The 17637-nt window shown below is 40.2% G+C and overlaps 1 protein-coding gene and 1 long non-coding RNA gene across 2 annotated transcripts in view; one reads left to right on the top strand and one right to left on the bottom strand.

Annotated features, from left to right (window-relative positions):
* The window catches only part of LOC308583372, a 444074-nt gene that overhangs the window by 422466 nt on the left and 3971 nt on the right, over positions 1-17637 (bottom strand). The window lies entirely within an intron of this gene.
* Positions 1-17637, top strand: part of MTHFD1L (methylenetetrahydrofolate dehydrogenase (NADP+ dependent) 1 like) — a 124321-nt gene that overhangs the window by 56362 nt on the left and 50322 nt on the right. The window contains exons 20-21 of the mRNA XM_081187198.1: positions 4707-4818; positions 14544-14683. Coding sequence (XP_081043324.1) covers positions 4707-4818; positions 14544-14683 — 252 coding nt within the window. The remainder of the gene's footprint in view (positions 1-4706; positions 4819-14543; positions 14684-17637) is intronic.

A 17637-nucleotide genomic window follows, 5' to 3' on the forward strand; every position in this document is an offset into this window, starting at 1 on the left:
TGAAGAGAAGACAAGTATTTCATATTTTGAACAGAGAACAACTGGACTTGATATGCCTACAAGAAACGCACATAACTAGAACCCACAGGAGACTACTTACGAATAAAAGGCTAGGACAAGAATTTGTTTCATCAGACAAAGTTAAGAAAAGAGGAGTTGTAATATATGTGAAAGAAAAATGGGCTCCAAAAATGATATTTAAAGATGAACAAGGGAGATATTTGGCAGTGGAGATACAAGTACAAGGAGAAAAACTTTTAGTTGTTGGAATTTATGCACCAAATGAAGGCAAATCTGACTTCTTTAAGAGACTTCATGAAACCCTGACGGACTACCTGGATTACAATATGATAATTATGGGAGATATGAATGGCGTGGTCTCCACTAATATGGATAAGGCACAAAGACTAACAATCAGTAAGGAAGGGAGACTTCCTAAGACTTTTTTTGAAATGACTGAAAACATGGACTTGATAGACATATGGAGAACAAGGAACCCTCTGGAGAGAGAGGGAACCTTTTTCTCCCAAGCAATGTTGACCTGGACCAGAATTGATCAAATTTGGATTACTAGTGGCATGGCCCCAAAGATTAAGAAGGTAGAAATCTGCCCAAAAACTTGCTCCGACCATAATGCCGTGAAGATGGAAATGAAACTAACAACAACTGGTCAATTTAGATGGAGAATGAATGACGCCCTCTTTCGAGACAAGGAAATCCTGATGAAGGCCCAAAAAACCTTAAAAGACTATTTCGAAATAAATTTGAGGGCTGACGTTGAGAAAAGAGTGATCTGGGACGCAAGTAAAGCGGTGATGCGAGGTTTCTTGATTCAACAAAACTCAATAATGAGAAAAAAACAAAATGAGAAAAAAGAAAAGATTTTGGAAAAGATAAAAGAAGCAGAGAAAAAACTAAGAGTAAAACCAAAGTCCCAGGAGATTTTAAGAGAGATCAAGTTATATCAATCACAATATATGGAACTGATGAACTTGGAGATTGAATGGAAGATAAAGCAGATGAAGCAAAAGACATTTGAATCAGCAAATAAAGGTGGTAAACTTCTGGCTTGGCAACTGAAGAAAAGGCAGAAACTAAATACAGTCACAAGCTTAGAAGTGGATGGAAAGAATATATCTAAACCTAATGAAATTAGAAATTGCTTCCTGAGTTATTTTAAAAAGCTTTATACTCAAGGCCCGCAAAATGAAGAAGATATAGATAAATTCCTTGATAAATATGGATTACAAAAAATCTCTCAACAAAACAAGATGGATTTGAACCAGAGAATAACAGAACAAGAGATAGAGGCTGCCATTCAGAATATGCAACTGGGCAAGTCCCCAGGACCAGATGGATTGACTTCAAGATACTACAAATCGCTGAAGGAATGGCTGATTCAACCACTGAAAGAAGTCTGCAATGAGATCCTTGAAGGAAAAAAGACATCTGAATCGTGGAAAGAAGCATATATTTCACTCATACCGAAGACAGAGACTGAAAAGACTCAACTGAAGAACTACCGCCCAATATCACTACTTAATGTGGATTACAAAATCTTTGCAGACATTTTGGCAAAAAGATTTAAAAGAGTGCTGATGGAGAAGATTCATGGGGACCAAGCAGGCTTTCTCCCTAAAAGACACCTAGCAGACAATGTAAGGAATGTGATAGATATTTTGGAAAAGCTAGAGGTGAATATAAACACTAAAGCAGTATTGATCTTTGTGGACGCGGAGAAAGCCTTTGACAATATTTCTTGGAGCTTCATGATAAAGAATCTCCATGGGATGGGGGTAGGTCAAGGTTTTGAGAATGGTATGGCCGCAATATATTCTGAACAAAAAGCCAAATTGATTGTAAATAATGTAGTGACGGAGGAACTTAAGATAGAAAAAGGAACACGACAGGGGTGTCCAATTTCCCCATTACTTTTTATCACGGTTCTGGAGGTGTTGCTGAATATGATAAGGGAAGACCAGCAGGTTAAGGGAGTGCAGGTCGGAGCCAAACATTATAAGCTAAGAGCGTTTGCAGATGACCTAGTATTGACTTTGCAAGAGCCAAACACTAGTACGAAAAAGGTTTTAGAAATAATTCAACAGTTTGGCCAGGTAGCTGGATTTAAGCTGAATAAACAAAAAACCAAAGTCTTAGGAAAAAACTTAACAGAGGCAGAAAAGGAGAAGTTTCAAGAGGAGACAGGGTTGACACTGGTTAAGAAGGTGAAATATCTAGGGGTTTATTTGACATCTAAAAATGTGAATTTGTATAAAGACAACTATGAAAAATGCTGGTCGGAAATTAAAAAAGATCTAGAAATATGGTCAAATCTGAAATTGTCAATGTTAGGCCGAATTGCTGTGATCAAAATGAATGTATTGCCTAGAATGTTATTCTTGTTTCAGACCTTGCAGATTCTTGATAAGATGGAATGTTTCAAGAGGTGGCAGAAAGATATTTCGAAATTTGTCTGGCAGGGCAAAAAGCCCAGGATTAAATTTAAAATATTGACAGACGCGAAAGAAAGAGGGGGTTTTGCCCTGCCGGACTTGAAATTGTACTATGAGGCAGCAGCATTTTGCTGGCTGAAAGAATGGATGCTCCTCGAAAATACAGACATCTTAGATCTGGAAGGTTTTAACAATGCTTTTGGTTGGCATGCATATCTATGGTATGACAAAGTTAATAGTGTCTTTAAGAATCACATTGTTAGAAAAGCACTGTTTAATGTTTGGAGAAGATATAAAGATCTGTTGGAAAACAAAACCCCTAGATGGGTCTCACCAGTGGAGGCCAAGGCAGTGAAGAAACTCAATATGGAGGTCGGATGGCCGAAGTATTGGGAAATTTTGGAACAGGATGGAGATAAGTTGAAATTGCAAAGTTATGAGAAACTGAAGCATAAGGTACAAAATTGGTTTCAATACCATCAAATAGTGGAATTTTTCAAACAGGACAGGAAAATTGGCTTCCAGATGGAAAAATCAAAACTAGAAACTGAATTGTTAGAACCTACTACTAAGAATCTATCTAGAATGTATAACTTGTTGCTGAAGTGGAACACACAGGAGGAAACAGTCAAATCAGCTATGATTAAGTGGGCACAGGATGTTGGTCATAACATCATGTCAGATGACTGGGAATGGTTATGGAACACCGGTATCAAATTTACGGCATGTAATGCCTTAAAGGAAAACATTATGAAAATGGTATACAGGTGGTACATGACCCCAGTCAAGCTGGCAAAAATTTATCATTTGCCCGATAACAAATGTTGGAAATGCAAAGAGACTGAAGGTACCTTCTACCACCTTTGGTGGACATGCCCGAAGATTAAGGCTTTCTGGGAAATGATCTATAATGAAATGAAAAAGGTACTTAAATGTACCTTTCCTAAAAAACCAGAGGCCTTTCTCTTGGGCATTGTCGGCCAATTGGTGTCAAAGAAGGATAGAGCTTTTTTCATGTACGCTACAACAGCAGCTAGAATACTCATCGCAAAGTATTGGAAGACACAAGACCTACCCACTCTGGAAGAATGGCAGATGAAAGTGATGGACTATATGACATTGGCTGAGATGACATGCAGAATCCGTGACCAAGGAAAAGAGACAGCGGAAGAAGAATGGAGAAAATTCAAAAGTTACCTTGAGGACTATTATAAACTCAATGAATGTTAGAGTGTTTTGGTTCTTAGGAGCAAAGGGATACAGTGACATAAGCTTAGAATATAGAGATGACTAAGATGACTGAGGTTGGAAAGTAACAACTGGGAGTTGCTATAAAATTATAGACATTGGGATGCAGAAAGGGGGGGTATGGGGAAGTCCCAGAAAAGAGGTTTATGAAAATATGTTATGAATTTATACGTGTATGTTTGTTTTCTTAAGTGTTTGTCTGTTTTTTAAAATTTGTAAAACCAATAAAAATCTTTTTTAAAAAAAAAATTGGAAAGAAGGCGTTTTTCAGAGTTCTTTAGTAGGCAGGAATTGCTTCAGCAGCTGGAGTATTACGAGAAAAGGTTTTCAACTAGTAAAGCAGCTACCTGAATGTGGATACCAACTTAATCCCTAAAAGAACCTGGTTCCCGCCATATTTTCTGCATCAGCCCTGGTTAGCATGGCTGCTGGAGGGGCTCTAAAAGCTCTTGGGGCCAAACTAGACATGATGTTTTATCATATAGGTAAATAACAAAAACAGCAATAGCCAGCGTTGGGCAGGGAGAAAAAATTAGCTGAATTGGGAGTGTGGCATGGGATGGCATAGGGGATTTAACACTTTGCCTCTGCCACAGTCCCAGTTGGAATCAGAGGCTTCCATGCCTGCTATAAAGAATGGTTTTTCCTGAGCAAGTAAAGCAGAACCCTAAATATGAATACCAGCTTAATTACTAAAGCTGCCTTAACTCTCAGTCTACCTCCTGGAACACCTAGCATACACTGTTACTAAACTATCCTGATAGAAGCAGGATGCAGAGCTTTCTGTTGCTGCTGTGGATATAGTCTTATGGTCCTTGAGGTCTCTCAGAAAGGCTGTTTGTTGTCCTACTGCAGCCCACTTTCTCCTGCTCCAGTCCAGACGATAAGCCTCACTGCTCCACAAGAGCAACGTAGAATATAGTACAGTACAATGTAAAAGGTCTTAACTGTTGTTTTCTTCTTGTGCTCTGATTACAGTTCTGCCTTTGCTTTTGATACTTTTAGGGAACCCCAGTTTTTGTGCACGCTGGGCCTTTTGCAAATATTGCTCATGGTAACTCTTCGGTTTTGGCAGACAAAATTGCCCTTAAATTGGTTGGCAAAGAAGGATTTGTAGGTGAGTACAAGCTCATTTTGTTTTGGAATGTTTACGTGGAGCTGGAGTAGTTTCATTTGAAATTAATGATTAAGTGTTGTTTTAACTCAAGTGATGTGTGTCATGTTTATGTAGCATCACTTTAGTGTGTGATCTCGATACCTTCTTGATCAAAAGGTATTGTTGATTTGGAATTCCCTGTTTATACTTGGATCCATTTGCCTAGCTAGATTTCCACTGAAACCAGAGGCAGGCTAGTATTCCTGTCTGCTCAGTTTTCACAGTGGGATAATGTTGGTTTTAAAGGGGTGCTTTCAACTCTTTAATAGTGTTCCAAAGCAATGCAGATTGAAAGAGAACTTTTTGTTGAATTCCATTGCTAAAATTATCCTTAGCAATGAGGATCTCAAAGGTACATTTTTTCTTGAAAAGTGTACCTTTTAGAAGTTCAGCGGATTCTAGAAGCAAAATTGGTGATGATCAGAAGCAGTACTGGCTAGGGAAGACAAACAGGGTGGGGGTGGGGGTGGTGAAGTGCAGTCAGAAGGAGCAAGGACCAATGAACCTAAAGTTCTGCAGCGAAATGCCAAAGCAATGTTAAGCCATTACATCTGCACCAGCCCTGGATAGGACCACGATAAAATTTAAATATATGTTAGTTAATATTTAATATCTACAAAAGACTAGATAGAGGATAGATAGATAGATAGATAGATAGATAGATAGATAGATAGATAGACAGACAAATATTATGTAAATGGCCAAGTTAAGCAAATGGTTTATAATTAGGTCTGTTTGCAGAATGACATCTTAAACAGAGATACAGCTTGAAATCATTGACTCATGCTATCATCTGAAATAAACATAATGATTGTAAGCTGCTGCAAGAAAAAGTGACCAATAAGTTGAATTGAACAACAACAATGTTCATAAGAACAACAACCTCTACTGAGTGAAGCCATTCATAATAAACAATACAAATAAGTTTTTTAATTCAACTGACACTAATTAGTCAGTCATAAAATGAACAAAAAGTAATATGATTAACAAAGGCAGAGACCAGTCACACGGAGGAGGGATAGGTCAGTGCAGAGAGCTTGTGAATGGTTCTTGTAGCTCAAGAGGGCCACAATATGCAGAAAGAAGTGGCAACTCATGGACTAGCCCAGTTCCCTGAAGGGCTCCATTTCAAGACTTTCTGCATGGTCAGTTCTAATACCTCCCCCTGATTTGAGGCAATTCCCTTCTCCCTCTGCAGCCCTGGATTCAGATAACACATGGTAGGTCCCCCTCTACCCGAGCCTCTGGAGAGGCTTTTTAGAGGACACAAGGGACTGTGGAGTGGAAAGAGAAGGGAAAGATACGTTTCATGAGCTGCCTTCTGATTGTGCAACGTTGGATGCAACCTACTTTGTATAACATACACAGTATTCCCAATACACCCTTCCCCCACCCATATAGAAAAATAGGAGTCTTTCTGTGCTTGCACTATCAGATAATTGGAGAAATTTTGGCATGCTTTGCGTGTATTGTAAACCTAAGCAGAAGTAAGCTTTAATACGTTTTATGAATAATTTACTTGCTTTATTCTGCAGTGGAAATGCTCATCAGAACAAAACTACTTGCAGTAGCTGCTTAGTGATCTGTGCAGAATGTGCACAGCTGTATTTCAAAAATCCTTGTATATATGCTCAAAAGTATTTAAGTTTATATTATATATACTTATCTATACTCAAAAGTGTATTTATACAAAAGGTTTATAAATCACTGCATAAAAATAGTGCAGCATATGTGTTTGAAACAAGAAAGAATGATCTGCAATTTTTTTAATAGATTGTAAAATGCTTTGCAGTATTTCTTTGGTGGGAGTTCTTTCTCCAAAAAAGGAAGTAAATGCTTTGCTTTAAACCCGTTTGGCACCAAAGCACATGTGATGTCTTAATATTTGCATTGTTCAGCGTTCTTTATAGTTGTTTTTGCTTGACTTCATTGAAAAATCACTGTGTGTCGAGTGCTCCAGTGAGTGTTAAATTCAAAAATCCTTGCTATCTTATGTCATAACATTCACTCTCTTTCATTTGTAGCTCCATTTCTTTTCATAGTTAAGAAAATGCAGTGCTTACTGAAGCAGTAAAAATGATCCTTTCCTGTTTTGGGGATCAAATGTTAAATTAGTAATGGTCACAATCCAAAACAAAACAAAAATACACAAAAGCATGCGCACACACACACACACACACACACACACACACACACACACAATACAAATAAAACTACTGTACTATAAAATCACCAGTAAAATTATATAAGCTACAGGGCAAATAACAGCAGCAGATCAGAACTATCCATGGTTGGGAGGGGGTAGATTGTAGTTCCACATAGACAGCTGGGGGGCACCATGGAAAATGTCCTGTCCCATATCACCCTCCTAGCATCCCATTGGGATGAAACCACAAGAATGGTCTCTCCGCCTGACTTCAAAGGATGTGGTGGACAGTATATTGAAAGCCACTATAAAAGTCAAGAGCTTTTAGACTTGAACTCTTATATTCTGTTATATAAATACCATTGGTTGTTGTTGTTTTTAAAAGATATACAAAGATACACTTTTTACTTTTTAATATTTATTTTCAGTTTACTTTTTAATATTTATTTGCACTTCTGTTCTTAGAAAACTTTGATGTATACTGCTCTGCTGATAATTGAAATATCCTGTTAGACGCCTGCTAACAAACATTGCTCTAGCGCCATCTCTGATTATAATTTATAGACTCCAATATAAGCCATTTCAGCAGATTTCCCCCCACTGTGAAATATAGCTAGCACAGGAAAATTCTTTGTCTCCCACAGGCAAAAAAAATACTAGAGGTCAGTCTCTCTCTTTCTGTTTTTAAGAATTCATAAATCAAATCCAGCAACACTGTCAAGAGTGCTGCTTCTCATAGCTCACTCCTATCAGTTCACAAAATAAGGGGGTTCCAATTAGATATGCATGGCAAAAAAAGAGTAGTAGCTGTTTCCCCTCCACCTCATTTCTGCAATTTATTTTCTCATAAACAAACCGAACATAAGAAAATCCATGGGTGAATCAACTTATATTATTTGAATAAGGCTAGAATAGCGATACCTTTCAATCGAAAGCCCATGTGGGACAGCTGAGAAGGAGATTTGGAGGTGGAAATGGCAGACTGGGAAAGGAATAGTATCCTTTTCTGCCACTCCTTATGTGCTCCCAAAAAAGTCCCCTCCTAAAGTGGCTTTTCATCTCCCTAAAAGGGCTACTCTTGGGTTACTGTTAAACATGTTTGGATGATATCCAATGCTACCAGTCTAGTTGAAGAATGGCATTTGATCTAGTGGGGGCATCCACTAACATTGGATAAGAGGAGGCAATTTTGGCCAATTTCCCCTTCCTGCTGCAGCCTGTGTTCCCCCATACCACCTTCCACATTGTTCTGGAGGATTGCTCAACTCTCTGGAGCTGGGGGCGGGGGGGGAGAGAGGGGACCGCAATGGGAAGGGGGAATCGGCAAAAGTCCCTCCCTCTTCTTTTATGTTAGCTGATGCCTGTGCTAGAGTAAAAGTTTAATTAATATCCACCTCTCTGTATAGCATGTAGTTTGGCCTCCATAATGACTGAGTTTTCATCTCTTAAAAAACTCTACTCAGAGCTGCCTTTATGGCAGTCGATTTTACTGAATAATTGAGAACCGAAGCCTTTCTATTTGCACCAAGCCTTCTCGGTCAGGCTGTTCATAGTCTTTTTATATGTCAGTGTGATATTAATCTGGGGCTATGTACTGTAATAAAAGTCCTAAGAAATCACAGTGAACATAATGATCGCATTGAGGTGGGGTGGGAGACTAAACAAACACACCATCTCTGCAGAGTGGGCTCTCTCTGTGCAATGGGCGGGGGGGGGGGGCGTGCTCCCGGAATGGGAAGAGAGTCTTCCTCCTACTTATTTTATTGTTGGAGAAAAGGCAGGCAGAAAAGGGACATTTTTTACCACTCAGCAGCTTGAAGCAGCCTGCGATTTGAATTAGGGTGCAGCCTTGCACTGTTGTGATTGATGATTCTGAAACTTGCTGTGTCCTGGATGATTGCACCAAATGATAGAGACATTGATCATTCTGATTCACCACTGCCTTCAGTGTTGTGGCATCTGCTGTTATCTCTATGTAGGGTAAGCTGCACTCTCTGAATATACACACCACTTTTCTGTGAGTGAGCAGAGGCTCCTCCTTTAACAACAATTTGGTACTTAGCAATAGAAGATCCAGGCTTTAGCTGACTGGATATGGTGACCCTGGAGTGCAGCCAGCGGAGGGAACTGGATCCAATCAAAAGTGCCCAACACACACTGTGCAAGCCACTGTGCAGGTGGACAGGGCCCTCAAGGTGCTGGGAGTCCGAATGTAGTAGTCAGCACTGAGGAAATGCCTGCCTTTTGCGTATGTAAGGCCCATGGTGCTATATCATATGGCATTAGGGAAAGAGAAGATTGATTTAGCCACAATGTTTATGTGTTTATCCACAATGATAGGATGGATTCCATATACGTACAGAGCCAATATAGACCTGACATGCAGTCATGGGTATCTTTTCTCAGATTTTTTAAAGGCCAAAAGCAGCTTTAGGAAGATGTACATTGGAGCAGAGAAATGGTTGGCCAGAATGAGCTTAATATTTGCCCATCCTTTCTTTTCAAACTCTACCAGCCCACCTCCAGCTGCTGTTCTCCCCTTGTGTCCTTGAGGAGATTGCTAGCATATGTTATTCACCTGACAGATAAGTGTACAGAGCTGTCATTTTCTTCTTCTTTGGCAATCACTCGTAGCCAAGTAAGATTGTCTTCCATAAACACGGTTTTAACAATGAGTCCATAGGTGACTGTGGAGGCCAATTCTGTATCCACACGTCCTTCCACAGTGGGGACATTGGTTTCCGGCTGGGAGTTGATCACAGTGTTGATTTGCCAAGCGTGCCTTCCTCTTAGCACATTTCTCCCTTGCATCCTGAGTTTGAGTGTCTTCAAAGCCCATGACACCTTTGGTAAAGGGTTTTCTCCAACTGGAGCGCTCGCAGGCCAATGTTTCCTAGTTGTCAGTGTTTATACTACATTTTTTTAGATTTGCCTTGAGACAGTCTTTAAACCTCTTTTGTTGACCACCAGCATTACGCTTTCAATTTTTAAGTTCGGAATAGAGTAGCTGTTTTGGAAGACGATTATCAGGCATCTGCACAATATGACCAGTCCAACGAAGTTGATGTTGAAGAATCATTGCTTCAACACTGGTGATCTTTGCTTCTTCCAGTACACTGACATTAGTTTGCCTGTCTTCCCAAGTGATGTGTAAAATTTTTCAGAGACACTGTTGATGGAATCTTTTGAGGAGTTGGAGATGGTGTTTATAAGTGGTCCATGTTTCACAAACATATAGTAAGGTTGGTAATATAATCGCTTTGTAAATAAGCATTTTGGTTTCCCTGCGAATGTCCTGGTCCTCAAGCACTCTGCACTTCAATCGGGAGAAAGCCGCACTCACAGAGGCCAGGCGATGCTGGATTTCGGCATCAATGTTGGCCCTTATGGAAAGATAACTGCCTAGGTAGGAGAAGTGATCAACATTTTCCAACATTACACCATTGAGTTGGATTTGTGGCGCTGCAGAGGAGTTATTTTGTACTTGTTGGTGCAGCACTTTGGTTTTTTGGATGTTGAGTGATAGGCCAAGCTTTTCATAAGCTTCTGCAAAGATATTTAGGATGGTTTGGAGGTCATCCTCTGAGTGTGCACACACTACGTTGTCATCAGCATACTGAAGCTCTATGACAGAAGTTACGGTAACCTTACTCTTCAACATACTGCGGTTGTGCCTTAGTGTGTGATATTTGAGTCAGGGAGCCATGGTTCAAATCTCACCTCAGCCACAAACTCACAGAGTAGTCTTCGGTGAGCTCTATCTTTTAACTCTCCCCCCAGCCCCCGCACATTTTGAAGATGGAGGTGATAATATCAACAAAATTCACAAGGTTGCTGTAGGAATTACTGGAATGTCAAATGCTTTAAACACTTAAAAAATGTAATATAAAAACTAAATGTTATTTTTATATGGGGCATGTCTTTTTCCTGCTGCACAAGCTTGTATTACAATTTTTTAAAGCCTATAACTCCAGCACCATGAACATTTCACAAATACATAGAAAAAAATAAAAGATTTGTGGGATCGTTTGGAGTAGTTGGATAGAACTTTGAGCATTAAGTTCCGTGAACAGCCATTAAAGGAAGAGATCTTGGGTCACATTGTACAAACAGCCAGTTCATTTACCCTTGCTGGAGTAACATAAATGTGGTGTCCTTTCAGATGAATCATGATATCTCCTGGTTTATTTTGGCAGCTGCTCAGTTTGGTGATTTGCTGCATACAAGAAGCACCAGCCAAAATGCCTTGGATCCAGAGGGTTAGAGTTCATGTGCTTCTGTGACTTTGAACTCTTCCTTTCCATGGTTTCCTTGTTGACAGCTGCACCAGGACAAATATGTTTACATCATAGAAGTGGATGGCAGCTAACAATTCAGAATTTCCATTTCCTTTTGTATTGTTCTGGAATTTGGCCTCCATAATTCCATGTCCTGAAACTTTGCCTAGTGTGCATGTTTCTCTTTAGGGTCTTCCAGTGCATACTCTTTGTTTTGATTTAGATATGTTGATAGTAAATGCTGACTGCAGGAAGGTTACGTTCATTAAAGTTTGCTTCTGTTTACAGGGAATTTTATTGTGGGATAAATGAATTTTCTTGTGACAGTTCCATTTGTAGCCTTGCAAACTGAAACATGTGGTTGCTTTTTGTAGGGCTCCCTGCCATGTCAAAACACTGCTGCATTGAGGGCTAATATGTAGCTGCTTAAACTGCAGTGTAGTTGCTGCTTTCTTTTTCTGAAGGCTGAGAAATCCAATCAGCCGTTGACATTCAGGGTTCTAAAAAAGAAATAATACATTTCCCAAGAACATTTTGCACTGAGAAAGTGGATGAAATAATCCACAAATGCTGAGTCTCTGGAATGGTTTGAGGTTTGTTTTTTTTTATTTCACCAAAATGTAGTATATACTTTAAAAGTAATAATGAAAAAGTTAAAGGCATTTCCCTTAATTAGCCTTTCATTCTTCCTTCTATATATATGTGGTTCAGTCAGGAGGGCATGAGACTCTTAATCTCAGGTTTGTGGATTCGAACCCCACATTGGACAAAAGATTCCTTCATTGCAGGGGGCTGGACTAGATGACTCTCAGGGTCCTTACAAACCTATAATACTAGTCTTATAACAATGTTTAATTCTGGACATCTTGTTTCCCTAACTTTATTCGTTGAAAAGTTCTCTTCAGATTCAGTAATATTTTAAAAAGAAAAGACAGAACTCTGTTATGCTGTTAATTCTATTTCCTCACAGCATTTACACTAATAGGATGCCTAAAGTCAGGAGAATAAAATTATTACCTAAAGTGAGAAGATTGAAATATTTAAGTGTTTGGCCAGGGCACAGACTGCATTATTTTAGGACAACTTCATGCTTTACATTTTAAAGTTGTATGCTAGTGATATTTTAAGTGTATACCTAAAATTTTTAAGTGACAGTGATATACAAGTGCTGAAATGCACATGTACATATACAGTACATATGTGTACATTCATATACATGATGTATGTATATACATATATCAGAGCGCTGGGATTGGCAATGGCCTCTGTTAAGTGTACACTCTTATGAGCAGCTAAAATTGGCTGCTGTGGAATTGCAATAGGTTTCCTTTCCCCCTAGCCTAAGGACTCAGATCAGATCACAGATACGTCCTTAAGCTGACATTGGATATTGTCAGATAAGTCCCTAAGTGTTATGGCTGAGCAAGGATCTGACTCTGGGACTGCTGCTTGTAAAATAGAGTGCCTTCCTATAGGACCTACTGTAAAATACTCCCTGGAGTCTTTTGAACTACTGGCTAAATTGCATTAAACTGTTCTGTGAAAGAAGCTCTAGCAACTGGAGATCTAACCCCTCCTCAATTGCCTGTCCTGCTACTGCTGCCACCTGTTCTAACTCCTGAGAGAAAGCAGCCCAGATAGTCTTGTAGATTGCAAAGAGAAAAATCTAGTGATGAATTCCCATGCTGCCTATCAGGAGAAAGTAAATCTGATAACCTCCAGTGGATCTTTGCACAGCATGCAGGTTCTCTTGGCCTAGCTTGTCCCAGTGGCTAATTGTGGGTTTCCAGCAAAATGTATTGCAAGTTGTTGTTTGATTCCCATTGGTTTAATAGAAGACTTATTCATACTTATGTCACTGTTGAACTAGGGATTATCATGACTCTTTCTTGCTCTTTGGCCTCCAGTCGCTCATGTTTTCATTGGCACTCTGATTTACAGGCAGGAAATAATACAAAAGTGATTGTGCTGAATATTTGAGCACAAACAGGTTTCAAAGCACATGGTTTTGGCACATGGCTTTATCTTCAGAATTACTCTCTGTTTTATTTCCTTTGCAGTTGGTAGCCTTCATCCTAGCAGCTTTTGTACAGCATCCTGCTTCCTTCCTCTCTTGAAAGTTGGAGTGCTGGCACTCCTGGCTTTGTGTTTGTCACACTTGAGTCTTTTAAATAAGAAATTCTATTCACTTTTGAGATAAGCCCTACATCGCCACCACCCCTCCTCCTCTTCCTCCTCTCCTCCCCAAGCCAGATGGGGTCCACAGTATGGTGGCCATGTCCCCAGATACCCCCTTCACATCCACTAGGGTATTTTGTCCCCAGTTTTTAAATGTATTGTTTAAAAATGAGGTTTGGGGGTTGTTACTTGTTTTGGTTTCTTGGTTGCAAGGGGAGTTGCCTCTTTTCTTCCATGTGCTCAACTGGGGATTGTCACACACACACACCCCGAACCAATGGGGGGGCATGGGGGAAGAGAGTGGGGAAGCCCCATTGTGCAAGCAGAAGTCCGTTCACAGATCTTCCGCTGATGGGACCAGTTAGGTGAATCCTGCCCTTAATTACATATAATTATAGAATTTCCATTAATTATAAGTTTGTTGCAGCAGATTGCATGACTATACATTTATTTTAACTATTTGTCTATCATTTAATTACAGTAATCTCTAAACAGTGTACAGGAGACCTAATGCAGTAAAACTAAAAATGAAATAAAACTAAAAATCAGAATTCACTTTAAAAGCCTGCTGAAATAAAAGTCTTCAGTAAGCACTGGAAGGTCAACAGGAGGGAGTTCCACAAAATACTGAACATATAACTCTTGGTGGATATGAGCTGAGCATCTGAGCCATGGCAGACCACAAACAGTGGCTCAGCTGAAGACCTCAGTGATCAAGTAGAGATCTAAGGGATCTGGAGGTCCTGAGGTCTCCTAGACCCAAATTATAAAAGGGCATTGCAAATTAATAGAAGAACATGTAACTTGACCCAGAAATGTGTGGGCAGGGTAGTGCAAGCTTTTTGAGCACCAGAGTTATGTGCTGGCAATAGCCTGTCCCCACCAATAGTCTGGCCTCAGTGTTTTGAACCAGCTGAAAACTCTGGACCAATAGCAGCCCCACATATATGCAAAGCATCTCACCACTCCTAAAAGAGAAGGAAGAAGCCCCTGCACATATGGAGCTCTGTTCGTGTACACTAGGTGTTTAGTGACTGCCAAATTGACTCTCTGATCCCTCTTAACTAACTCCTTGTTCCTAACAGCAACTGAAGCTGGTTTTGGTGCTGATATTGGGATGGAGAAATTCTTCAACATCAAATGCAGAGCTTCTGGCCTGGTTCCCAGTGTGGTTGTGCTTGTTGCTACAGTGCGGGCTTTGAAGATGCATGGAGGTGGGCCAAATGTAAGTTTCTGTACCTATCTCATAAAACAAATGATAAATCTTTAGAACTCCCTAAGCCTGAGAAAGCCCCTTATCATTTGAAATATGTATAAACGCTTTAATTTCAGAATTGCTGAAATAGTTCTCAATGTAAGCTAATTTAACAAAGATTCTCATTTCACTGTCTTTCATCATGTAGATGTGGCATTATCTGTGTTGCTTGTTGGATTAAGACGTATTAAAGAGGATAGCTCTAAAAAGGACTAAAAATTTAGCAAGGAGAATTAGGTCTGTTTGGAATTTTTCTTCTCCCCCACTCTTTCTCTCTCCTTTTTTTTACACGCAAGTACTGGCCTTTGAAATGCCATGGCTAAACTCATAGGGTTACATCCAGATTTACAGCACAATCCTAACCATGCCTACTAAGAAATAGGTCCTATCAAATTCAGTGGGGCTTACTCCCAAGTAAGTGGGGTTACAATTGAGTATTGTCGTGCTTAGAGCAGACCCAATTAAATTGATGGACATCCCATTGATTTCACTAAGGCTTCTCTAAGCATGACCAACCCACTGTGTCCTCTAGTCTGAACTGCTACCCACTCTGCTCTGTTTCTGCCATTACCTAAGTCCTGAACTACTAACTAGGGATATCCTCTAGAGTCTAGTTACTGTTAAGTACATTTAAGACCAGCTGAATATAATGAGGTGGGGTGTTACGTACTGAGTTGAATAGGATCCAAAATGCAGGAGTCTGATTGGTCCTAGAACAATAGGATCCAAAATGCAGGAGTCTGATTGGTCCTAGAACAATAGGATTCAGAATGCAGCAGTCTGATTGGTCCTAGAACAATGCAGCAGTATGATTGGTCCGCAGGAGCCACCCAAACCAGCTCCAGGTGGAAGTGAATCCACAACCTGATTGGCCTACAGGAGAATCCCGGAATTAGCCAATCATGTGCGGCCCATTGTGTAAATAATGTATATAAAACAGATATTTTGGGGGAACATTCATTCCTCCTCACCACTATGAGCTGAATAAAGACCATGAAATCCACTCTTGACCGAGTATTTTTCATGGGGTTACTAAAAATCCCTGGAAATAAAAGTGCTGAGCTTTCCCCTATTTCTTTGTCTTCTTTTGATCTTGATCATAGCAGTACTCAAGGTAGATCTATTACAACCAAATCTCCCTCTCCTTCCTCTCGAGTTCTTGGAGTACTTTCCCTTCCCTTATCCTGTCACCCAAGCATGCAGTCTGGCTTTCATCTACTTCGTCACTTTCTGCCCTCTTTTTCTTAACTTTAATTTCTCGCTAGAGCTGGACTTCCTATCTTTTTCCTGGGCTTTTGCAACATTTACTGGTCCCACTTCAACTATCTTAACCTCTGTGCAGAATTTTTGCTTCCAAGATTGTGTGGTAGCTGCTATGATCACATTGTGAGCAATGGCCCACATTCAGCCTGTCTGCAGTTTGCCTTCGCATTCACCAGATTCTTGCCTTTGCCTTTCCTGGCTCTTCATCTTCCATGCTCACTCTGGCAGCCTTTGTTCCTAAAGTAGCGGATGCACCATTTCATGTTACACTGAAACTCTCTCACAGAATGCATGTCCTGATTCCACCTTTCAGATTCTTCTGCAAACTACTTTTTCTGCTTAATACTTTGCAAACTCGCTCTCTTACCTACAGCATGGGCCTAACCATGTTTACTCAGAAGTAAAGCCCCATTGATCTCAATGACACCTACTGCCATGTGAGTATGTTTTGGAATACAGTCATAATATTATTTATTAAACTCTTCTCATCATCCAGCTGCAGATACCTGTCGAATGGGTAACAATGACCAGTGCTTTTGCACCCAACCATCCCCAACCCCCAATTGAAGGGGATGTATTTACTTGTATGAGAACTTGGGTTGAAATAAGACTCCTTCTTTGGAATAGCTGCGTGCAGGCTGAGCACGGCCACTGAAATCTCTAACACTTGTTTCACCTTCTTCGCTTAGCCAAATGAAGCATTCACTGTAAGCAAGGAAAGCACCAAGCCATATAATTCACAAATTAGAATGTAAATAGATTTCCACCCCCTTGAATATTTCTAGCTCACTTCCCTTCCTTAACTTTTCCAGTTGAGGCATTCTTCATATTTATGCTGGGCTGCTGGTTTTCAGGAACTGGAATCAATTTACTTTGTTAGTGTTGTGCTTTTGGGTTTCCACTCTGAAGAACTGCCAAATGTAGCTTCGCAGACTTGAACTTTTAAAATAATTATTTTCAAGCAACAGGGTTGTTCAAGATTTGTCAAGGAATAAGATTTCAAAGTGGGAAGTGGGAGAGTAGTTACATTTCCTGACAACTCCTATTCAAGAGGCAAACCCAATAAACCCTGCCCCCAATTGTACCTTTCAGTGAGGTTTCCTAACAAGCCCCTCCCCTCCATAAGCTCCTCCTCTGATTCTCCACTTTCTCACCCTCTCCTTATCATGTTGCCAGCAACATCCAACTCCTCCACCTTTTCTCCCTGGTTATTGCTTCATCCACCCCCCTACTGGAAGCCAACACCAGCTAGCATTCCGGTGGTAGTCTTGGCAAAATAATGGGATAGGATGCTGAGCATTGCCTAAATCATGTGCTAAAGAGGAGTGTGTAACAATGGTTGTGGTTGTTGGATAGGCTGCAGCTCTCTGCAGCCTTCATCTGGCATTGGGGCATTAGCGGGGAACAATTTATTATATAGCATGGTAAAAATGACAGGCAATAGGTGGTCCATATTTGTCTCTTATCATTTTTTTAAAAAGTTTCACAGTCACCTTAAGTGTCTTAAAATGTGCCTGAAACAGCATGTTAGTTGAACATGTTACTGGAGTTTCCAACTGAGACGAATGCTGTGAACACAGGGATGGAGGCTTTTGCAGGGGGAAAGCAGGGGAGCTTAACCCTTCCCCCTACTTGCAGAGTTTCCCCTACAACCTCTCCTC

This window comes from Podarcis bocagei (assembly GCF_964188305.1).
Source record: "Podarcis bocagei genome assembly, chromosome: 3".
NCBI classification, from domain to species: Eukaryota; Metazoa; Chordata; class Lepidosauria; order Squamata; family Lacertidae; genus Podarcis; species Podarcis bocagei.